Genomic DNA, 24,660 nt, shown 5'->3' with positions numbered 1-24,660 from the left:
TTACTTGTTGGGTGTCGATTGGATTTATTAGCAGTTGCCTCAATAAGAGAGAGTGATTTAGTGGAACATTAATGCTACTTTTTGAAAATTTCCATATGTATGGTTGCTTACCAAAAAAGTATTGTAAAGCTAAATGTAACCATAAGATAAAAATAAGATGATGAGGTGCTCCGTATACATAATATGGCTCCCTTGGCAATTGCTTTTACCAACGATATAAATTAAAACAAAATTCATGTCTGGATTCATGTACCAAAAAATAAGAGTGTAACTTACTATTGGTTTACAATAGAAGAAAGATTGATTAAAATTCATAATGTCAACATGAACTATAGATAACTTATAGATTTGTAAGAAAATCCTAACCCTCAATCAATACATTTATCGTGAAGTATACTAGAAAATCTATCGTATTTCATCCCCTTTGGTATTTAGTATTCCATCATATCATTCCATTGACCTTGTAGGTCTACATGGTGTGTAATTGTGATTCTCCATGGTTCACCCCAATTGATAGGCTAGTACTAAGAAAATGAAAAGCACATTGAATCCTTTGGATCTTGATTGAAACTTAACAATTATTCCCCCCTCTTCAGTTCTACCGCAAAAAGATTGGATTTAATGAGCAAAAGTGAAATGTTAGCAATTGATTATCTTTCTCCTTTTTGAATGGATTGTGATTGATTTAAGAATGGATAATGCTAGACCATGATAAATTTGATACTAGGCTATTGGATGATTGTTGTTGTTGTTTTTTTGCTTTTGGAACAAATATTTGTATTTGATATTTACAAGTACCTATTTTTTCTTGCTTAAAACATGTCTTCGTAGAGATGGTGCTTTTGAATCTTGAACTACTAACCAAATCACTTGATTTGATGCTAGATATTTATGATTGTTTGTTAATAAAATATTGGTGAAGAGATTCTTCTACATAACTTTTTATTGATGCTTAAATTACTCAAGTGAAAATTTTGTCTATGCATATGTTATAACCATGATTCTTGTAACTATCAAAAAGTATTTGTCCAAATTTTATCTTGATCCTAATCAAAAGAAAACATAAATAACTATAGTTATTTCCTAATGTCTCTTGATGATGTTGGCATATCCTTGTTGATAAGTTTGGAACTTGCTAAAGTAAAATATCTTGATTTGATTGCTACTTGATTGTTAAAATGCCTTCACTTGCAAATGGAATTGCATGAGCTATTGAAGCTAAATTTGCTTACCACTTATATGCCAATTAATGATTAAGTTTTTCACATTGAGTAATGCTTGATGTGCTTGATTCTCAACAATCCAAACTAAATTATACTCATTGCTACATCCACTTGAGATATGACTTCGAAAAGGTCCATTGGTGTGTAGAAAGGATGATAAAGTATATAGAGGAAGCGCACAATTGCAAGGCGAGATGGAAGGGAAAATGCTTGAGGAAGTCCTTGTGCAAGGACAAGGGTGGGAGAATGCTAATGAGAGAGGATTTAATGCTTTTGCAATGACGAGGGTGGGAAGTTCATAAGTGCGAGGCTAGAGTGACAGAGAGGAAGAGCTTTCACAAAGTCAAGGGTGGGAGAATGCTAATGAGAGAGAAAGTGCCTTCGCTATGATGAGAGTGAGAGAATGCTATGGGTGGTAGTGTGAAGTGAAAGATTTCAAATAGAGTGAGTGAAAGAATTTGAATAAAGTGGCTATGGTTGATATAATTATTATATTCCCATCATAATACATTCAATATTTTTAAAGAAACACAAAGTGACATTCATAAATTGAATAATTCACATGGAAGTAAACATGATGAGTAAATGCCCTCATCTATTTATACATTTCATTTATTATGGCATTGCAGTATGGTTACATTAAGCATTTGATCTACTTTTCACGTCCACCTTTTATGTTATCAATTGAAATGCCTGTTTTGATGTTAGGTTGTGCCCTAAAGTTTTAGTAGTGATGTCATTGCATCTTTGATAGTGAATTTTGTCTTGGTACCTTGATAATTAAACCCTTCATGAGTCTACAATGTAGGTGCATGGGATTGAGTGCTTGATCTTTTAGATTGTTAATAAGTTGGAGAGCAATTATATCTTGCAACATTTGATTTGGCATTATTAAGTGTCAAGGAATGTATGGATGAATGTGGAGGCAGTAATATGGGATTTGGGGTTACTGTCCAAGTTTTATATTGGATCTAATTAGAAGCTGGTAATGATTGGAGATCCGGTTAGGCTTTCATCTACTTTGATTTCATGCTAGCCATACACTAGGGGAGATGTGTGTTGTTGGTCTCGTTATTAAGAAATCAAAAGGACTTAAATGGATCGATAGCGGGAGGGTTTGTGGAAACAACGCTGATTAGAATGGCGAGATTGTTGTTGGTTGACTTGTCTGTAGTGATAGGGAAGGCCGATTCACTGGTTGGTTGCATGTTGGTTGAGGTGGCAACAGTCTTGGCTTTTTGAAATAATATTGTTTTGGGTGTATATACATGCCTCTAGCGTAGGCCTTGGGGTTCTACCCCTTAGTTGGGCCAATTTTTGTAATTGGGTTTTTTTAAAGGGTCTAACCCCCCCTCTATAATACAAGTTGGTAATTTCTCCCCCCCCAAAAAAAGAGATGTCACTCATTAGAAAGACGATGAACTTTTCAAACTGAAGAATGCACTCTATCAAGAAAAATTGCACAAAAGGCTTAGAGTCATCAACACAATTTCTATGAGAAGTATTCTCTAGAGTCCACACAATTTCTATGGGGACATCTACCAAAGCAAAATCGATAATGGACTCATGGGTGTTTTGAATAGATAGTGAAAGCTTAGAAGCTATTGCAAGCACTTATTAGAGCATAGCTCCGATATGCTTTGAGGTAGCAACAAAAGTGAGGCAAAAGGATCCAATTTTTTTTGAAGCCTTGAACTCATTTTGAACATGTATGCAGATACAATCCAAAATAAAGTACATTCATCTCAATTGCAGCAAACGATTGCCACTAGATCACACTTTCCCACATCTCTTCTTTACTAATATACAAACAAACAAGCAAAATAAATACATATGCAAAATTGCACCTGGCAAAGGGTACCATATAAGAGTAGTCGATCACTACATAAGCAACATATACGAGCCACCACAAAAGCTTTTGAATGAACCTATGATAAAGGTGGACTATGAACAATAGTAGTAATGAGATAAGGCACGCTTACAAAAGTTTGCACATGGAACATAAACTAGCTTGATGGTTTGGTGAATGGTGCTAATGGGATTTTTAAACATACCACAACCAAGAGATAGTATGGATGCACTTCTCCCCAAAAGAAATAGAGATCAAAACAAGGCATGAGAATAGAAATTCATACACCACCAACGTAGACCCAACATGAACACCTATATTATGCATTACCAAAGAGATACGATGAGCTCCATCTAAAACAAAGATCCTTATAAGAGAGCAATTCCCAATATAGTCTATAGTGGGATGAACGGTATATAAGGCAAAAGGACTAACAATAATGGAGAGGCTATCTTTTTCTTTAAAAAGATGGCCCAACATATGTAGCTTATATAGAGTGAAAACGAGTAAAAACCTTTACAAAGAAACGAAAACCTCTACAAAGAAATGAAAATTTTTAACAAATTCGACAAGTTGGCAACTACTCAATGTAGAGCTAACAACACAAGATCCCTCTTAAATACGAAATAGACATCAAGATGACACTCAACCTATTCACATCTACCGCCAACTGCCAAGAAGCAAACACATGTAATCTTGATGAAAATAAAACAAAACATTTTGCCCGACATGGGGGTCATAATTATGGATATCACAAAAATAGGATATCTAGATACAAGGAGTACGCATGAACACAGGTAGGCCTCGTCTTTTAAGTCCATGATATGCGTACGTTTATGGAGGAGATAACATTTGTAGGTGGCAGCTCCTAGATATCTAATAATGCATTTTCTCCCTCCTAGTTTGAGCAAAGAGACATTAAGCTAGTCAGGGATAGCTCTAGCTGATATGCGAAGTGTAGATGTTCTTGTAAGGGTTGTAATACTCCTCGGATAGCTCGTTTCCCTTCAAGGAGGCATATCTGTTCATATTACCCTTTTCAAATGCCAAGTACCTTCTATGTTCACACTCATCCATGTATATAGACCACCAACTTCATTTCTTAACACTCAAACTTGAAACTAGTATGCTCACAATTACAAAAGACTATGGCACCACATATTAGGAGCTTGTTGATTAAAGAAACTACGTGCACTCGTATACCTTGGTTTTTCTCAACTCTTTAATGCTAGCCCATTAGCTTGATGAGAGCCTTGCTAGCATAGCATTCCAATGCCTGAGCAATGTCATTGGCCCGCAGACATTGATCTTCTTTGCGCTTGCCTGAAAACCCATGTGGAATGCTTTTCATTGGAATGACACGAGCCTTCTTGGGGACTTGTTTTTTAGGATGCAAGATAGCTTAGCATTCCACTCCTAAAGTCGCAACATTGATTGGGGGGCACTATTGCAACAGCTACTCTTATATATATATATATGCAAAAAGACAACCATAAGGGTGTGTGCTTGTTGTGAGCAGAGGACCTTTGTAACAGCAAAACACTCCCAAGCTCACCCAAGCTCAGATCGCGACCTTGGTATTCTCTCAAACAATTCAGAAATAAGTTCTGCTTGGTAGGAAGAACAAGCGCTGATCGACTCCTACTCCATGATTCAGGTACTGCAGATCTGCGCATGCATTAATCTATCGCGAATGTGTTCGGGCGACAACCCCGCCTCCTCGAAATTATTGGGTCCTTGAGCTTCTTCCGATCGAAGTTGGCATTCCGCCTGAGACTAGCCGATGCGTAGAAGATGTTACGATTGAGAGCATTTCGACCCACCAATGAGAAGATCGTTCGCTTAGAGCTACACCCGACCCATCCTTGGCTCGCTACCGCGGATGCCTCTGACAATGTCGTTGTTTGGAATTGGGAGCATCGGCAGGTGTGGTTGCGTGATTATTCTTCACCCATCTGATTTTACTTTGCATCTGGCGGCTCGCCATTACTAGGCCGATCTTTTCGTGTGCGTATGAAGAAAGGTTCTCTGGTTGCTCATGGGATTGCAGGTGGTGTACGAGCTGGATGCTGGAGGGGTAGATGCAAGGCGATTGGTAGGGGCCAAGTTGCAGAAGCTTGCAGATGGCGAACCAGGTGAGTTATCTAGTTCGATGGTAGATCTATGGTTGCACGGGATGCTGCACCCGATCTAAAGCCATAAAACACAGAGGTAACATTCATTAGCTGATTAATGCGAGCAGCTCAGTTCCCAGCCAGCATCTTTAGACGTGCTGGGATGTCTTAACGTCTGCCCACTTGGTGCCGTCAATGAGCAGAAAGGTTTGTAAACCCCCCAGAACGGATAGGCAATAACAGCCCACGAATTTTGATAATTGATGGGGTCGTGGTGCACAGTTATTTTCAGTGTTGGTGATTCTATAATAAATCAGTCTGTATTATGTTCTGTTTTACTCATAGCATCCCCTGCATGATAGAGCAAAGGGGACTATGCTCTGGATCTTTTGGCTGACGTGCGGTTTCTCCCTGCCTTCCACCTTTCACCTGGAATATCCCAACATGATAATCAGATAACAATTATCCTTAACAAGCATGACAAAATTTTGACACCACGAGGGGACTTGGCATCACATCTCATGACAGAAACCCCTCTTGGGTACAAGGCGTATGCATAGGTCTGCAGCATCAATATATTACTAACTTTTTTGGGGTAACCTATGGTCACGCAGAGAAGACAGGGAGCCTAGAGAATTCTTAGCGACAAGTAGCATAAGTTGATAAAGGACCCCTCTTCCTTAGCTTGAGGCTGATCCAGCTAGAGACTCCTATGACCTCCATCTTAATCCCATTCCATATAACCATTCTACTTGCTGCCAAAGCACTAAATTTATGTATGCAGGACGTTGCTTTAATTCTTATTTGCATACTTGGTATCCACAACCCATGCGCACATACTCATATTTCCCATGCTTGCATCTGTGCATATCTGTGACGTTTAGTCTTTGGGGGATGAGTAAACGCAAGAAGGAGGACCTGAGGGAGAGGAAGATTTTCCTTTGGGGGGGAGGGAGGGGCGGAGATACTTATTAATGTCTACAGAACAGAAGTCATATAAGGCAGCACATAATTTCCTGCTGGAAGCTGTCAGGTTTCTTAGAGAACTAATGGAAGTTGCAAACAATAAAAAAATGCAATGCACGAACATTGGAAGAAAGGACTCTTCTTTTTAAGAGGGATGTCATAAATAGCTTATGAGTATGGGGCCACAAAGCTGTCTACTTTTTCACACTCTCAACGTTTAGATATGTAATAATTCTTTGTTATCCACTAACAATAAGAGTGGTTTGGTCCCAGAGCCAAAGGCCAAAATTACCGAGGCAATTCGAGGTGGAAGGTCAGTTTCTATGCTAAACTAATTTACTCATACGCTTTTTCCATTGCATAAGTATGATTAGGTGATTGAAGCTTGTGTAGCAAGGATCTAAAACAAGTAAAATAAATTTTGAGTCCATTCAAATGTGTCAATTCTCCTTTTGTGGCTCTAAATGAAGCTGCAGCTTACTGTCTTTTGACTGATAAAAAGGAGGTGGTTGTTGCTCTTTTTAAAGTGTGAAGCAGATCAAATTTTATGATGAAGATGTGCGTTTTTGGCATGGATGGCTCAACCGTACTGCTGCAGCTGAGGCTCCAGTTGCTGTCAATCAACAATTTTCTCCTACTGGAGGAGGACTCCAAGCAATCCGTGGAAGACATTTTCTGGCTATATGTTGTGAAAACAAGGTCATTTTCTTGGATATGGTAACAATGCGATCACGAGATGTGCCCAAACAAGCACTTGAGAATAAATCACCACTTTGGTAAGAATTCTTAGCTTTTCATCTATAAGATACTGCAAGCAGCTGATTTTGTTTGGCACGATTTTGTGTTAGTGTGTGCTATGTGTTTTAAATAGAGATTTCGCATGTAGGAATTTTCTCATTGTGTCTAGATGCTGTTAAGAAACCAACATGCGTGCTCTTGAGTCAACTTTAGGTTAAATTTAAATAGTTAAGAATGTCCATCATGCATACTGACAAAGGAAGGTTAACTTGGGTTCAGATTGACTCAAGGCCATGAGGTGTTAATACCTCATAAGTATGGCCTATAGCACTGCAAGTGCTTGATTGAGGACCTCGAATGGTGTGATTGAAGGTACCTTGATGAGGAATTTAATGACAATAAGAATCAAGAAAAAGCAACATTATTAAATGTCGGGGATGCTTGGGTAGCTTGTTTCCAATGCTTAACAATGACTGTCACATGGGCAGCACATAGGTGCCATGTGGGCGGCACGCAACAATCTTTGTGGTATTTAAGTGGACTCCCCACAGCAGGCAGTAGAGTCCACGTGGGACTGCCTTGTGGAGGCCCATGGGCCTGGTGGGAGGAGTTAAAGGCGGACAGTGCCCACCTAGAAGTCTTGTGGGCTCAGCCCCACAAACAGGTGCAGGTCTCATGGGCTTTTATAGGCCCCCAGGGCCTGGCTTGGTTGGCAGTATACATGGGCTGATCAGCCTGTCACAAAATTGGTACTTCTCCCAAGACATAAAGGGGAATCTTTATTTCATTGACGATAATCAAGAAAGTTGACTTGGGTTAACTAGAATAAGCTTTGTTTTACTTTTGCTTTGCATTAGTAAAAGAGAACTGTTGGGGATGCCCACGAAAGACTAGGATTAGTCCAATAACTAGGAATGCATGCATTTCGCTAACCTCTAATGGGTTAAAGTGTTGGAACTTGTTTGTGCAATGTGTAGGACCTAAGAGAGCGCAAAAAGAACCCAAGAGTGGGGAGAAAAGCACAAAAAGCAGCCTCCCACAAGGCCTAAAAGCATGGACAAGGGGAGTGCCTCTTTAAAAGGAGGGCCCACGAGATAGAAAAGGCACCAAAAGCACCAGATTTAAAAAGAAAGCCTAAAAAGCTTGGTTTAGGGTGGAAGTAGCATCTCAGTTAGTTCTCTCTCTTCCTCTCTCAGTTCGTTTTGATTCCCCTAAGAAATCTGTTGCTGCTCCTCGTCAGGTGAAGCTATTAGATGCTATTTTCCCCTGCTATCTATTGAATTCGAAATCTATCTTGGTCATAATTTGCTGTGAATCGAAGATCGAGGCTGCGTTTCTACCATCAGTGATTCATTTTTAGGGTTTTGTTTTAGGGTTATTGGTCCGGTTTCACAGCCAGTCCATAGACCTGTTGGCCAAAACCCTAAAGAGGTTGGCCTGGTTCAGAGCCTATCAGCCTATACAAGAGGGCATTCAGCCCTATAAAAGGCTCCCATTGTGGGTGTTAGCACTTGCAACAATGCACTGTAGGCTGCATTAAGTCTTTAAGGAGTGCATTGCCAGGCACTTAAAGGAGTAGAAGAAGGCAACAGCAAGGGCATAGCCACTGAACTTTGAAGACCTCGCTGAAAGGCAGGTCTATATGCCCAACAAATACCCCTCGCGGAAAGGGTGTAGAAAACTCCTGCTGGCTATGTCTGCCAGAAGTGCTCCCGTCTCTCGACAGTCGCTCTCGAAGATAATATCTTGCCAGATGGCTACGAGAGTAGCCATCGGAGGGATCGACTGGCCCCCGATCACCCTGCTGCATCTGGCCACCCATACGTTCTAGGCAGTGATGCTAGAGACGGTCTCCCAAACACCATCCTCCGGGAGAGCTGGTGGGCATGAACGGGTGGGCTGAACTGCATCATGGATCTCAATTCGGGAAACCTGCTGTCCATGTATCGTGCAAGCCTCCGTGACAGGGCCGATCGCAAAGGCGTGGCCTCTCTCCGTGAGTCAGGCCACCATTCCCCACGTGAAATCCCTTCTCATCCTCTGCATGCTAGCAACAATCCTGAGGGCCGCCAACTAAACCCGCTGTGCAGCGAGGCAGTCCTAAAGACAGCGCGGGATGGTCTCCAAAACTCCATCCCCACAACCAGTGCATCTGCCATCAATCCGCATCTGCTCTAGCCAGGGGCCGATGGGTAGACCCCCATGCGCCAACAGCCAGAAGAAGTGAGATCTTCCACGGGCACAAACTCGTCCAGAGGCGGGGCCAAAATTGACCTATGACCTCTCTCGGAACATTCTGCTCTAGCCAGTGGCGCTCCTTCGAAGGGGACCATGCTGTTGCCTCCAGCTATAGTCGACGCTCGATGCGAGTGGTATACGAGAAGGAGACCTCCTCTATCCGGTTCGAGTGCCCTATGCGGGCGGGCCAAAACCACTCCCCTGGGTCTTACTGAATGTCACATAAGGGTTTGCCCTCCCAAATCCAAAGGTGCACATCTCTTCCTTTGGGGTCGATAAGATGATGGAGGGATAGATGTACCAAGTCCTGCCCAAGCGACCCACAATCCTGACCCTCTGCAATTCCAGGTCCTCTTGGTCCACCTCTGTCTCCTCCATCTCTGACTCGTCTTGCAATGAGCCTCCCGGTCCCACCCGATAGAAACGAGACTGGGGGGAACCAAGAGACTCCCGAAAAAGCGAATCGGAAGCGGTACCCCTGTTTGCTAGAATTGTCCTGATGGGTCTAGGGGCTCTGTAGTCCCTTCCACCAGGAGTCTGAGATCGCCTCCTCAATCTCCTGCATCCTGATTCCTGCTCCTTAGAGGTAGGAGAGGGCCTGTCTGTGGGCCTCTGTCTCTCTAGGAAGTTGTCTCCATGTCTCAAAGGATCTGGCCGGTCCCCTATCCCATTGTGCCCATCCGATATGAGTCTGCTGCCCCAGCATGCGCCCCTCCAGGTCTTTGACATTTGGGTGCCAGATGAGAGGCTGCCTCTCAAACTCCTCTCTGCAAGACGGCCTAGCCTGTATGAGTCCTCCTACCAATCTCTGCCACACTCTGTAGAGACTGCGCATCAACGGAGAGCCCTTCCCTGTCAACGGAGCCTCGGAGAAGTTCCACTTGTAGGATTGCTGCCACTGTCCCCTAGTGCGTGGCACGTTCCTAAGAAGCCCCCGTTGGAGTAGGAGCTTCTAGGGTTCTGCACCCGGAGTAAGGCCTCTCACAACCAGCTTGCCCAAGAGGGCTCTTCTCTACATCTCTGGGTCAATAATGCCAAGTCCCCCGTGCGTCTGTGGCAAGATCACTGTCTGCTAGGCCACCTTGGCTCTAGTGTTGCGCGTGCCATCTGATCCTGACCAGAGGAATAGTGGCATCATACTTACATGCATCATTAATCGATGAGGCTACAAAGTAGGTACGAGAGGGGTGGATTGTTGCATTTCCTCAAGAAGACACAGAGTTGCGAATCCATGGGTCGATGTGGCACCTGGTGTTGTCACTGTACTTGATCATTTGTAATACTGTGTATATGTAGAATGTGGAGAAGTGGAGGGGGTAGTATAGAATATTGCGCATATGTAGAATGCGAAGAAGAGGGGGTACTATAGAAACATTTGCAAAATAAAATGGACTGAGCTCGTTGACTTCTCCTAAGAATCAATTTCAACCTATTTGAAGACCTTTGTGTTAGAAATGACCCAACAGAAGGTACGCACAGCGAAAGATTGATAGTAATGCCCAGGAGCTCACATAGTGTGGTGTGGGGTGTGGAATCACAAACTTCTTAACTTAATGTGCACAGATGTGCAAGCTAGTAAATAGACAATGCTCAGAAACAAATATAGAAGCAACTCTTTATATTTCCGTCCGTCCACAAAGTAGGACAAGATACAATACCAAAAGGTCCTTCTACTACAAGCCTGACACTTCTAGATCTCTGAGCCCGCGTGCTCCACCTCGAGCATGTGTAGACTCTCTGTCTAGATCCCTTCCACCTTGCTGTCTGGAAGCCAGCCAGGCCTGCTCCAAAAAACCAACCAGCAGCATCATTCTGGCCGACCCAAACAGGCGACCAGTCTGCTGGAAAACCGCCCTTAAAGGGCTCTCATTACAAGGGCCCTTGGCCCACAACAGTAGGCCTTTGACCCTCATTTCAAGGGCAGATTCCCTCCTATATATTCAGGGTCCAGCCCCCCCAAACCTGCTGCAAACAGTGCGCCTCCATGTCCTAGATCCATCGCAATCTGTCCCAGACTATCTTGCCTCTGCTCCAGGCTTGTTCCAGCTCTAGGGCTCTTGCCCGAGCTCCGTACGTGTCCCTGAAACCAGCCGTACAGCAGGCATCTGTAATCCGTACAGATCTGTCATGCTTCTGCACTATTCTGACCCTCTGATCTGCCCATAACAGCTCTAGATCTGCTGCCCACATGACAGCCATGATGCTGTCTATGTGGCAGCCCCTTTCTCTCTTTTTCTGTGGGGTACTGCCCTAGGTCTCCCTCCCCCATGCTCTCCTCATATGGGGGCTTACAGATGGGGAGGTGACCTTTCCAACACCCCCTCTAACCGACACACCTCGGCCCAATGCCAACACGTTGATGATGATGCTCCAATAACTCCCTGGTCGTAGTCCTCTGGAACACTTCGATGTCAAATTTTTTTCCTGGATTTTCATCCAGTGGCTCTTGCTCCACCAGGTCTGGTTCTGCTTCCGCACACCATCTTGGTACACAGGTCCATCTTTGGTAGCATCTCGTGGCACCATCTTCTGTCATGTTCCTACCTTCGAACTCGAGCAATCTAGCCGTCACGATCTTCTAGTTGTCCCCCTTATGGAGTCTTCCAGGCACCAGCTCTAAGGGTTTGTTTCAACCCGTCTGTCTTCTGACCAACTGCCGCCAGTTGATCCGTCACCACCTTGACCTTCGTCAAGTGGCTATGTACCGTATCTCCTTCCATATCAAGATTGTAGAGTTGATGCTAAAGAAGCAAAATCCGGGAGGTGTTGTCCGTCTCGTATAGATCCTTCAAAGTGACCCACGCCTCTATTGACGTCTCGGCCATCTGGATATGTGGAAGCACAAAGTCTGCCGTAGTCCCAATGATTAATGCCAGGGCATGGGCATCTCTGTCTTCCCAAGCTTCGAGCTCCTCTCTGTCAACTGCCATGAGTATCTTCCCTTGTCTATCCACCATGTGCTCCGGCTTCGCCTCCACTCCCGTTGTCAGCTTCCACAACTTCTGAGCCACTAAATGACTCCGGATCTTCACTTTCCAGATTGGGCAGTTGGTCCCGTCTAGTTTCCCAGACTCTTCGAAGTTAGGGATAGTGAATGAAAAAAAACTGGGGGAGGAGGAAGGGAGAGCAGGGTCTGAAGAGGCTGTAGCAGTCGACATCTCTGCTGTTATATCACACCCTCTTTATATAGGCTCAAGGCCTTCTCCAAAAAATCGACCAGCGGCATCATTCTGGCCGACCCACTAGGGCTTTGGCCCTCCTTTCAAGGGCAGATGACCTCCTATATATTCAGGGTCCAGCCCCCCCAAACCTGCTGCAAACAGTGTGCCTCCATGTCCTAGATCCATCGCAATCTGTCCCAGACTATCTTGCCTATGCTTGAGGCTTGTTCCAGCTCTAGGGCTCTTGCCCGAGCTCCGTACATGTCCCTGAAACCAGCCGTACAGCAGGCGTCTGTAATCCGTACAGATCTGCCATGCTTCCGCACTATTCTGACCCTCTGATCTGCCCATAACAGCTCTAGATGTGCTGCTCACATGACAGCCATGATGCTGTCTATGTGGCAGCCCCTTTCTCTCTTTTTCTGTGGGGTACTGCCCTAGGTCTCCCTCCCCCATGCTCTCCTCATATGGGGGCTTAAAGATGGGGAGGTGACCTTTCGAACACTTTGCTCGCCCCGATATATCATGAACAGCTTCGGTTGCTTGAGCTCCTCTGTCTAGGGAATGAATGGTAGCAGAAACATCTAATTGAGTTTGTCCTTTTGTGGATCATGAAATCCAACGTCCTGAATAGACTTTCCCTCTTGCTGGGATTGGACATCAATTGCAGTTATTCTGTAAGCAAGGGTTTGGTTATGACACTAGCCATTGCAGAGTGATCCAAGCCACTCACTTTTGAGGAGCGGGGCCCTATGCTCATGCAAGAGGAACACAATAAGAAGAAGTACTGAGATAGCGCGGAGACAAGGCTTTAATGGTTTAAGCAAAGGAAAGGCGAACAATAATGGCAAACTTGGACAAGGTAACACCAAGGCTGATGTTGACTCTTCAAAAGAGGCAAGGGGTTCTTCAGGAAGTGGATGCAAGAGGAAACAAAGGAAATGCTTCCACTGTGACAAGCTTATACACACATAGCAAAAGACTACACATTGAAGAAGGTTGATCAATGGAAGGAGGAGGGGGACCAACCCTTGAAGGAAGAACCAATAGCTAGTTTGGTGAAAGAGGAGCTACTTTTGGTGTTACCCCAAGCATCCTTGAGACAACATTTATAGATAGCAAGGTGATTATCAGCATATCAGACAATAGGTGCTGGTGCATCAAGTTAGATTCTTGTCTGGAGGAGGATATCTGTCACTCAGATGCAAAGACTAAGGATGAGGCGGTGGACTCTAAAGGAAAGAAGATACATGTGAGCATGGAGACTTCAAGAGCAGCATGACCAGCTCTGTTGGATGGCACTTAGGAGGTGTGCTGCGCTTGCTGCAATAGTAGCAATGTCAAGCGGATATGTATTGTCACTATTCTTTTATGAGCTCGGTAAGATGCTTTGGAATATTGGTTGGTGTGGAGTTTTGAGTAGGAAGAAAGAAGGTTTATAACCTAGCAGCTAGAGGGGGCATCTTCAAAGCAAAGGCATGCGATGCCTTTTGCATGATGATTGAGAGAGTTGGTGACATGGACTTATTGGAGATCCATGGAGCTAACAAGTCCGTGCACTACTGCCATGCAAACCACCTTTGTCTGTAGCTCTATACCATTTGCAGCCATGGCTATAGCCTCCTGCACAGAGCCATGACTCCAAGCTGCAGTCCGTACAGCTAAGATATTACCCAGTTAACCTCCTACCCTATCCTAAGGCTCATTGTACCCTATGTCGTTCTCATATGGGGCTCGTAGGTGCGTCAATGACCTCTAACCCCCCCTTTCATTGACTCAATGTGGGCCGGTCCCCATATGTCAAATGAGATGCTGCATTTGCTCACGAGAAAGAGCCTTTGGCATCATTTTCTTTTGTAGGGCAATAAGTGAACTCTATCAAGTCATCCACAATCAGCTCCCTGGTGAACCTTTATGTGCTTCGTCCAAGGATGGAACACTAGGTTCTCGTGATCGCAATGCAACTTTTGTTGTCACAATAGATCTCCACCGCTTCCTCTTGTAGAACCTCCATGACTTCAATGATGCCATAAAGGCTGCTCTGTACTCTGCTTATGTAGATGAAAGAGTGACCAGTGGTTGCTTCTTACTAAATAGCCAATCATGGAATGTTGAGCGTCCCTTTCTCTGGCTCAATAATTACAATACCCAAAGAAATCAATCCGTATGTAGTACGTTATTCCATATCTTGTGGGACCCTTTAGGTATCGTAAAGCATGCCAACAAGCTTGCCAATTATGATGTGGGGGTTTTGATGAGAGCTAACAAAGTAGTCCCACTGAGAATGCAATATTGGGATGAGTGTTTGCGAGGTAGAGTAAGCTCCCCACAAGTTCTTGATATTTGGTCGAGTCCACCAACTTAGAAGCATCTTCTTTGTCGAGTTTGTCCCTGATTTCCATGGGTCTGTTGCACCATTTGGAACCGCTTTAGAATCCCTTGGCGGTACTCTCTTCTCCTTACCAAGGTCAGTCACCTCAAACTCTTCATGCAAGAGTCTTTATCTTCCTTGTCTTGCTGCTGAGATCCTCTATTAGGATAAGCTTATCCACATAGAGAATCACCATCATCCCCCCCTCCCCGTCTCTCAGCCCCCCCCCTCCCCGTCGCTCAGCCCCCCCCCCCCCCCCCCCCCCGGTCGCTCAGCCCCCGTCTCCCCTCTCCTCTCGCAGCCGCTCCCCCCCCTCTCGCAGCCCCCCCTCCCGTAGCGCCGCTCTCCCCCTCCCGTAGCCTCTCGCAGCCCCCCCTCCCGTATCTCTGCTCTCCCTCCCCCTCTCGCAGCCGCTCCCCCCCTCCCCCTCTCGCAGCCGCTCCCCCCCCCTCCCGTAGCTCCGCTCTACCCCCCCCTCCCGTAGCTCCACTCTGCCCCCCCCCCTCCCGTAGCCTCTGCCCCACCCCCCCTCCTGTAGCCTCTGCGCCACCCCCCCTCCCGTAGCCTCTGCCCCACCCCCCCTCCCGTAGCCTCTGCCCCACCCCCTCTCGTAGCCTTTGCGCCACCCCCTCCCGTAGCCTCTGTGCCACCCCCCCTCCCGTAGCCTCTGCCCCACCCCCCCCTCCCGTAGCCTCTGCGCCACCCCCTCCCGTAGCCTCTGCGCCACCCCCCCTCTCTCCCTCCCCCTCTCGCAGCCTCTCCCCGCTCCCCCTCTCTCCGCTGTGCCCCCCCCTACTGTAGCCTCTCCGCTCTGCCCCCCCTCCCGTAGCCTCTGCGCCACCCCCCCTCTCGTAGCCTCTCCGCCCCGCTCCCCCTCTCGCAGCGTCGGTAGGGACCTGCTGCCTATCCTCACTTGCACTTGGCGTGCTGCCTCGTGGTCTGAGGGCCCTTGTCTGCTGCAAGCCTTGGCTTGCCACTGGCCCTGCGCAGGCCTGCGCACCCCTACAACAATGCTGAACAAGATCTGCCTCTGCAGGAAATCATGCACCTGAACAAGTCCTACAATGGCCCACAAACCCAAACAGTCTCCGAAGCCAATTGTGGGAGAGATCACAAAGCGCATCTCTAGGAGTGGATTAGCAATTGACAGGCAACCAGTCCTGGAAACATCGGGTGCAATGGGCACCTATGCAGTTCTTTCTCCTGCAGCCATCATCTCTACTCCGACCACTGCCTCCCCCACGAGTGTACCACTCAGCCTGCCCCCCACAGGAGAGGGTCACAGTTCCTCACCCCCCACACAGCTCCCTTCTGTCTCCACCACTCTTATGTCCCCCCTTCCCCTCACCCAGAAGCCTTTCTCCACTCCTCTGCCATATACAGCCAGCCTATCGCCCACGCCCCCTCAGCCATACGCCATGTCTCAGTTCGCACCCTCCCGGGTCCCACCTGAGACGATAGATTACATCTTTACGGAGCTACATCGATACGGGATCATACCGTAGCACAAGATCAGCTTATTCAGAGCATGCGCCAGGAGATCACTCACCTCCGTCAGGAGGTTGTCTCTCTCACTGCTACAGTCACAACGGCCCCGCGCACTACACCAGAGATGGAGGAGCGGATCGCTACCATCCAAACTGCTATTGCGGAGACTACCAGATGGGTGGACGTTGCGAGACGGGCACCCAAAGCAGCAGTCTTAGCCACCATCGTCGAGCAGGAACAAAGAGCCAGTAAGGCTCTCAACATCCGAGTACGAGGTATCCCCTGCGCAGATTCACTCACCCCCTTAGCGGACGCGATTGCTTTCGTGACCTCTACCCTCGGCCTCACCGAGCATGGGATCGAGCATGCATGGCGCACAGGACGGGACCCCACGCGCCCACATCCACTCATCATCCGATTCAGGGATACTCAGGCTCGACTTGCAGCACTCAGGCAGCGTGCTACACTACGGGACCACCCTACTATCTTCATGGATGAGGATCTCACACCCATGCAGGTGGAAGAGCGGCGCACCCTGCTTTAGCAGCGAGATGTAGCCCGTCAGGAGGGAAAGTGGGCTGTCGTCCGAGATGGCCGCCTATTAGTTGGCCTTCGTCGCCGAGCCCCACCAGGTACTCCAGACACGGTAGCAGACTCCCTCCCCAAATAGGGAGACATGGTCTATGAGATTCAGACTCAGCACACAGTACCCTTGGCATGCACCATATGGAACTGTAATGGTACCCTATGGTCTGACCCTGGGAACTTCTCAGAGTCATACACTGGACGCGACATCGTTTTCTATACAGAGACACATCAGAGCCCTGAGTGCCCTCTCCCCTTGGTCAGTGGCTATACCTGGGAGTCAGTATTCCGTGAGGAGACTAGATATACTGGGGGGGTCCGAGGGTCAGGCGGAGTTGCAGTACTCCTTCGTTCAGCGCTCATGAGCTTGATATCCGTGGTTAGACGGGATGACCTATGGCTCTGATTTCGATGCCCCTCCACACGCGACCTCTTTATTGCAGTCTACTACTTTCCTTCTGAGACGTCACATTTCGCACGGATGCTTCGTGAGGATACGGGGGTATCCCCCTATCTAGATCTCTACTCAGACATTGTGGAGTTCTCCAGACGCAGAGAGGTCCTCCTAGTTGGGGATTTCAACGCAAGGACAGGTGCACATCATACATCACTTCTGGACTTCCACTCAGATCCGGTCCTATTACCTGAGATGGACACAGAGGACTCGGGCTTCCCCCGCTCCTCGGCTGACAGTCGCGCTTCCGTTACTGCGTATGGGCAGGCTCTTTTGGACCTTGGACCTATACATGATCTGGTCATCTACAATGGACTAGACCGGTGGCCTGCCTCCTCTGGTTTCACATGTTTCCCACATGGCGGAGGAGCCAGTGTCGTCGACTACATTCTGGGATCTCATGCTTCAGCCCCACAGATCACTGACTTCCGCACTGCACCCTTACCCCCAGGAGCCGATCACTTACCTGTTCTTTCATATCCTTGCGTCTCCCGATCACTTACCTGTTCTTTCATATCCTTGCGTCTCGAGCCCCTCCCAGCCACACCCCGCACTACACTACCTATCATGATATACACTTTGATCATAACCTCTCACTTGATTACTCAGCCCACCTAGCCTCCCTCCTCAGACACATAGACACCATACCCTCTCTAGATCACCGAGCCACCCTTATCACCCACTCCCTTCACAATGCAGCCCGCCACATTTTTCCTTCCACTACTCGGTCCACCCGTCCTCCACCCGCTGGCTCTACCCCTTGCAATAGCTGGTATGATGACGAGTGTAAAGCATTACGTCGCACACTCCGACTCACGACCCAGCGAAACGCTAGGGCCAACCCACGTCTCACCAGGGATTATCGTCGACTAGTCTGTCGCAAGAAGCTAGCCTTCCTGCGCCAGAATGAGGATACGCTACTGAACATTCTGTTTAGTAGCAACTCCAAGGATTTCTGGAGGAAACTCCTAGAACGCCGATCCCCCTCCCCCCTCACAGACACTTTCCTCTGGCACTCCTATGCACGTACACTCTATGATATCCCTGATCAGCCTCCTCCCGACTCTCAACCACCCCCCGCCCCACTTCTTGTATGCTCTTCACAACCCAGGGAGTCACCCACGCAGCGCATAAGCTTCACAACGGCCGAGCTAAGGATCATGAGGGCCTATGCACAGAGTTTGTTGCCTATGGCATCACAACTTTAGCCCCCATCCTGGCAACGCTGTTCAATGAAGCTGTCTGCCACGGGTTCCGCAGAGCCTGGACGCTGAACACTATCACACCCATCCACAAAGCAGGAGATCCCATGGATCCAGGGAATTGCAGGACCATCATGATTGGACATGTTATGTCCAAGATCTATGCATCAGTGTTAGATGGCGAGGTCAGTGCTCGCGCAGAGGTACAGGGGCTCAGGGCATCCGGACAGGCCGGCTTCAGGGCGGATCACTCGACTTACGATCATATTTTTACACTTAGAGGGATCATTGAGGAGGCCAGACATAGAGACAGAGAGTATATTGTTGCTTTGTGGATTTCTGCAAGGCATTCGACACCGTTCCCTGCGCCCGACTCGTCGGACGCCTGCAGGAGTTAGGCTACGACTCGGTGATTACTTGGGCAGTAGTAGCTCTCTATGAGCGGGTGACGGGGCAGGTCAGGATTGGCACCAGTTGGACCCCAGAGATTACGAGCACTATCAGAGTCAAACAAGGATGTCCCTTGTCACCGACTCTATTTGGCCTCTACATCTACGAGCTCGAGACCACCATCAGGACACTCGGAGGTGCAGGTTGCTCTCTTGCGGAGGCTGTCATTCAGATTCTCCTATACGCAGACGATGTAGCGACACCTGGATGGACTTCAGGTCTTCTGTGATACACATGACTTGAAGGTCAACCTTGGGAAAACCAAGGTGATGATCTTCAACACTTCCAGACCCGCTATGCACCGAGAGCAATTCCTCTTCGCCGGCGACCCTGTTGAGATAGTTGACTCTTACACATACTTGGGCGTTGTCTTCTCAGGCCCGATCTTCACGATGTGCTCGGCCATGCAGGTCAGGATCAGCCAGGGATACGCCGCTCTTGCCAGGTTGGAGCGACAGTGCTACCACTCCCACTTCCAGGATCCGCGGACCAAGTCTCTCCTTTTTGATTCTTTGGTCCGCCCAGCAGGCATGTACGGTAGCCCGTGGTGGGGAGTCGACCTTTCAGACACAGAGTGGGCTCGAGTCGAGCGCCTACAGATACTGATGTTTGCTCGGATGATCCGCAGTAAACCATCGATACTACACTAGATCATTCTAGCAAAGTTCGGCGCCTCACCCCTACAGCTTGATGCAGCTTTTCAAGCTATCACCTATCTCCACAGAGTCAGGGATTTCCTCACAGGAGGGCTTCATCACACCTGCAGGTTACACACAGCTTCATCTACCACATGCGCTCCGGATCTCCCTCGGTCAGTTTAGGGTCTCGTCACACCGATTACGGATCGAGAGCGGACGCGCAGAGGGTATTCCACGAGAGGTCCGCCTTTGCCCACTTTGCGACTTGCAGGAGATCGAGTCGGAGGAGCACTTTGCTTTCAGATGTTCTATCTATTATGCCATTCGAGGCCGGTACCACTGCCTCTTCCGCAATGGATTCGGCCCCCTCCCACACATGCTGCAGTTCTTTAATAAACTTTCTTTCTTGTCCCCCTCTAAATGAAGGTATGGGTTTGCATTTGACAAACGTTGAGAAAGACCAACATGTGAAGCAATCGATGATACGTTTGTACCATGTTCGGGGATCTTGTTTCAGCCTATAGAGTGCCTTCTTAATTTTGCACACCATGGTCTCTTGGTCGAGGGCCCTATGGCTGCTCCACATAGACCTCCTTCTTCAAGTCTCCGTTTGAGAAAAGTGGGCTTTAAATGCGTTTGGTAGATAGGCCACGTAGTGTGGGCAGGTAGTGCTATCAATGTCCGAAAAGTTTCCATCCGGGACCTAGGTGCAAATTTCTCATTATAATCTAGGCCCTCAGCGTGTGAGTAATCCTTGGCCACCAACCTTGCCTTGTAGTTGTGGAGTATACTGTTTTACTTATACTTGTCTTAGTAGATCCACTTGGTTCCAATCACCTTTTTGCTTACTAGATCCCACGTGCAGTTCTTTTCAATGGCAACCATCTCAATCTCTAGTGCTTCCTGCTACTTAGAGACGTCCTTCGTGTCTTCAATGCTTTTTGGCTCATGAATCATCGGCAGGATATCTATACCAGCTCTTGCCAGCTGCCCAAAAAGAAGAAAATATCTATGTTCTGTGTAGACAAATTAATGGAAGAGGTGTAGGAGCCCTAGTTTTTAAGTGTAAAATAGTGAGGAGTCCTTTTCAACGTTTTACACAATTGAGGTTTTTGCATCATGTAGGATGGGTTGATGAAGAAGTTATTTTCTCAACTTAACATGCGGTTATGGAAATAATGATGATTAAACCTGTTTTGGTTTAGAAGGTAGCTTTTGGAAGTGATACTCCACGAGGACTTACAGGGACTTGGAACAGTGTAAAATAATGAGGAGTCCTTTTTCAATGTTTTACACAATTGAGGTTTTTGCATCATGTAGGATGGGTTGATGAAGAAGTTATTTTCTCAACTTAACATGTGGTTATGGAAATAATGATGCTTAAACCTGTTTTGGTTCTAGAAGGTAGCTTTTGGAAGTGATACTTCACGATGACTTACAGTGACGTGGAACATTTATTTGGAAAGTTGACTTTCGTTGATTTCATTGGGATCAACTCAGCTTGAACAAGCCTTTTGGTTTCACCCGAGTGCTAGTGAACCAGTAACAAAACCCAATCCCTAATGGATTGCAACCATAAGACATGCTCAATCGTACTCAACAAATAGAGAATCTTAATTCACGTTTTTTTTTTTTGGGGAGGGGGGTGGGGTTTTAAATTTTCTTTGACTGGATCAGTTAAGCAGGTTTAAAAAGAACTTCGTTAATGAAAATAAGGCACATCACACATGAAGCTTAACACATCAGGTAATGGCAACCATTCTAATGCACATTTGGCTTGAACTAAGCTCTCAAAGCTTCTTTTTAATGCGAAACCTCACAATTAATTTTGTTGTACTGTGCTTCAGTATGGAGTTTCTTTCTCGTTCAGCAATGGGAGATGGACCGTTAGTTGCATTTGGTGGTTCAGATGGAGTGATCAGAGTTCTTTCGATGGCTACATGGCAGGTTTATAGATAAGCTCATTTACTTCTGTTTGAATTTTCAGTTGTGCTTGTTGTTCCATGCTGCCTTCTTCTTTGTGGTTTCATCTTTGAAAAGGCTCCTTTGTCAGCAAAGATTTATGCTGATCTCCGAAGGACTTATTTTTGCAGCTAGTGCGCAAGTATGTTGGTGGGCACAAAGGAGCTGTATCCTGTCTGATGACGTTTTTATCTTCCTCTGGTGAGGTAATTATTGAATCAAAACCATTGACAACCTTGTCAGGATAGGAAAGAACTTCTGGGGGTATATGGTGTAGGAACTAATTTGGCTGCATTGAATACCCAAGCCTTTTGTTGACACCTGGCACTGAAAAGTTTTTAAATGATCTTTTGGGGATGGCTTATTATTGAAATAAAACAGGGAGAAAGATGGTATGCTGCACAGTCAGGATCAAGTTTTTCAAAAAAGGTGTTGCTTGACTGTAACACGACTTGTATTATTTGAGTTTGTTGGCCTACCTGAGACAATGATACAGTGATAGGGTTAGTTCCAAGAGTGCTTAGTTTGGAGCTAAATGGTAGGGCTATCTGAAGGTGGTGTTTGGCTTTGACATCCTTAGGGCTTTTAACATTTGAATTTGATAGCTCTTCTATCATCTCTGACCAACCAATACATGGATAGGATTGGTCCTAAGAGTCCATTGGTTTCTGCATGTCTTTGGTATGAGCAAAACAGGTCTTGCATCAGCACTTAAGGTGGAGCTCAATGGTAGAATTGGAGATGCACTGTGCACATGTGCGAAGGCCAATGCGAGTGATTCAAGAAACCCATGAAATGGGCTAACTAACTCATTTCCTCGCCTTAAGGATCATTCGTGGTTTGCCCCCAAATCTTGGAGTGCAGAGTCCAGACTAAACCTGAGGGCTACTCATTATCAGTAACTCCAATGGTCCTTATGAGTAGAGTTCATTGCTATGATGCTCGACAGGTGCTCCTTGCTTGCCCCCCTCCCCCTCCTCCTTCCCCACCTCACCATCGATGCTCGCCAGCCATTCCCTATGCCTCCCTGCCTTCTTTTCTGCTTCTCCCTGCCTTTCGCCGACCTCCCTCCGTCATCTGCTCTGCCATCTTAGCTGGGTCTTGAGCTTGTGGTTGTGTCCCCATCTTGTTATTATCATCCTTGAGACTGAGTGAGGTTTTGTTCAAGGGTGCAGCATCCTGGACAACGTCATGTTTTGGGAGACAGTGGATTGGGCACGGGAGGAGTCTTAGCCTATTGCAGTCCTCTTGGATTTTGACAAGGCTTATGACAGGGTAGACCGGCTTTTTTTGGAGGGCACCATGAGGAAAATGGGCTTCTTGGAGCTTTGGATACGAGGGGTTTTGGCCGTGTATACGGGAGTGCCAATCAGATGCTTATCGAGGGCCACTCAGAGAAGGCCTTCACTCTTTTCTGCTCAGTGCGTAAAGGTTTCCCTCTAGCACCGTTTCTTTCCCTCTTCGTGGTAGAGGCTTTGGGCTATTCCGAGATGGCTGGCCTCACAGGGATGTGTTTACTGATTGGACAAGAGGACGAGCTCTGTACTCGGAGTTTGCAGATATGGCCCTTTTTGTGAGGCCAAGGCAGAGAATCTAGAGGAAGTCCAAGGTGCCCTCGAGGTTTACTGTTAGGCAGTTGGGGCCAGGGTCAATCGGACCAAATCAACGATGCGCTCGGAGGATTGGCAACTAAGTGGGCTGTCACTAGGCACCCCAAGGAGCTCATCATGGGAGTGAATTCATGAGGAAGCAACGAGGCACACAATGTTAAGCTTTATTTCATGAGTGGTTACATATATAGGCAACTGCCTCCATGTATGTAGATCCTAGATCCACAATCATCTCCTTGATTATCTCAATCAATCACCTCCTATGATCACTCACTCATCACACCAACCTGACACTTTTTTTTTTTTGGGGTGAAATCTTTGATTGATTATATTATATGAGTAGCAACCTCAAAAAAAGGTGCTACAATTACATCAACTGAAAATTTCAGTATATGCCAAAAAGACCTCATGATCTATGCAGCGGGTCTGCAAGCAATCAAAGAAAGATTGCTGCAGAGAACGCCTAAAAAAGCCAAATAGAGAGAAAGTAGGATCACCAAAGACTTTACAATTCCTACATGTCCATAAAGTCCATAGTGGCTAGTAGCGAACCCAAACGAAGAAAAGATGAAACTCCGGTCTGGATGGATGAAACCCAAATAGCCAGAAGAACTTTCCAAACGGAACAGATGGGAATCTCGCTCGCAGGTGCTGTCGAAGCAGATAGAAAAACTCATGAGAGCACAGACAATGCCAAAACAAGTGAGGCACAGTCTCCAAAGAAGCAGAACATCTATGGCAAAGTGTAGGAGCAATGTGTCGATGAGCTAATAGCTGTCAAGATGGAAACACTCCCAAAAGAACTCGCCAAAAGAAAACTGTTGCCGAAGCGGTACTTTATAGGCCCAAAGTTGCTGTAATCTTTTCCTCCACCACTTGGCTGGGCGATGCATTCGCCAAACAGAATAACCTCTCTCTGAAACCCAAGGTTGAGGCAAAAGTATTTTATACAATGCAGGTGCAGTAATCTGAGATAGCCTCAAAGGACGAGAAGAGGACCCTGGAGAAGTCAAAGTCCAATCTTCCAGTTGGTCCTGGAGTTCCAAAGAAGGAATTGGAAAGCATAGAAGTAATTTGTTGCCACAAAGGACGATAATGAGAGCCCAATCCATGTGTAGTGGCTGCTAGAGAAAAGGGGAGCACAGTACCAGCATCATCTATAACATCAGCAACCGAGGTGATGCCTTTAAACTAGACAAAGTAGGAACGTTGAGGTTCCTGTAAAGCCAAGGAGGCTGAAAGACTCTCAACCAGTGAATGCTTTCAGCTCTCAAAGAATTCCCAAGCAAAGATTGCCGTCTATTCCATTCTAGATGAGAAAGAACATGCTTCCAGTCAAGAAGAGAGCGAGAGACAAAAGGGCATCCAGGCAAAGTGCCATCAGTGTAGCCAAAAAAGAAATCTTAGTGATCGAGTTGCCAATGACGAAACACAGAAATACTGATATGAGTGACGAGAGTCCTAATCATAAGAGCCCAAGGCTGATCACCTTGCAGAAATTGCAGCAACATTTTCCCCTTGTGGGCAAGAATGTGCACATGAATATCCGTGATGTTCAATCCACCATGCATCTTGGGAGAACAAATGTGATGCATCGAAAGCAGCCTGAGA

The 24,660-nt window shown here is 46.7% G+C and overlaps 1 protein-coding gene across 1 annotated transcript in view; it reads left to right on the top strand.

Moving 5' to 3' along the window:
* Window positions 1-4,491: 4,491 nt before the first annotated feature.
* The window catches only part of LOC147892033 (Transducin/WD40 repeat-like superfamily protein), a 128,934-nt gene continuing 108,765 nt past the window's right edge, over window positions 4,492-24,660 (top strand). Inside the window, exons 1-7 of the mRNA XM_087387872.1 lie at window positions 4,492-4,649; window positions 4,730-4,998; window positions 5,123-5,207; window positions 6,426-6,465; window positions 6,680-6,928; window positions 21,325-21,424; window positions 21,571-21,645. Of these exons, the coding sequence (XP_087243998.1) occupies window positions 4,867-4,998; window positions 5,123-5,207; window positions 6,426-6,465; window positions 6,680-6,928; window positions 21,325-21,424; window positions 21,571-21,645 (681 nt within the window). The 5' untranslated portion in view covers window positions 4,492-4,649; window positions 4,730-4,866. The remainder of the gene's footprint in view (window positions 4,650-4,729; window positions 4,999-5,122; window positions 5,208-6,425; window positions 6,466-6,679; window positions 6,929-21,324; window positions 21,425-21,570; window positions 21,646-24,660) is intronic.

The sequence above is a fragment of the Dipteris shenzhenensis genome, chromosome 17 (genome assembly GCF_047967505.1).
Source record: "Dipteris shenzhenensis isolate YYH24624 ecotype China chromosome 17, Dip_SZ_1.0, whole genome shotgun sequence".
Lineage (NCBI taxonomy): Eukaryota > Viridiplantae > Streptophyta > Polypodiopsida > Gleicheniales > Dipteridaceae > Dipteris > Dipteris shenzhenensis.
Note: the sequence above shows the minus strand (reverse complement) of the source record. Positions and strands in the feature narration are given on the sequence as shown.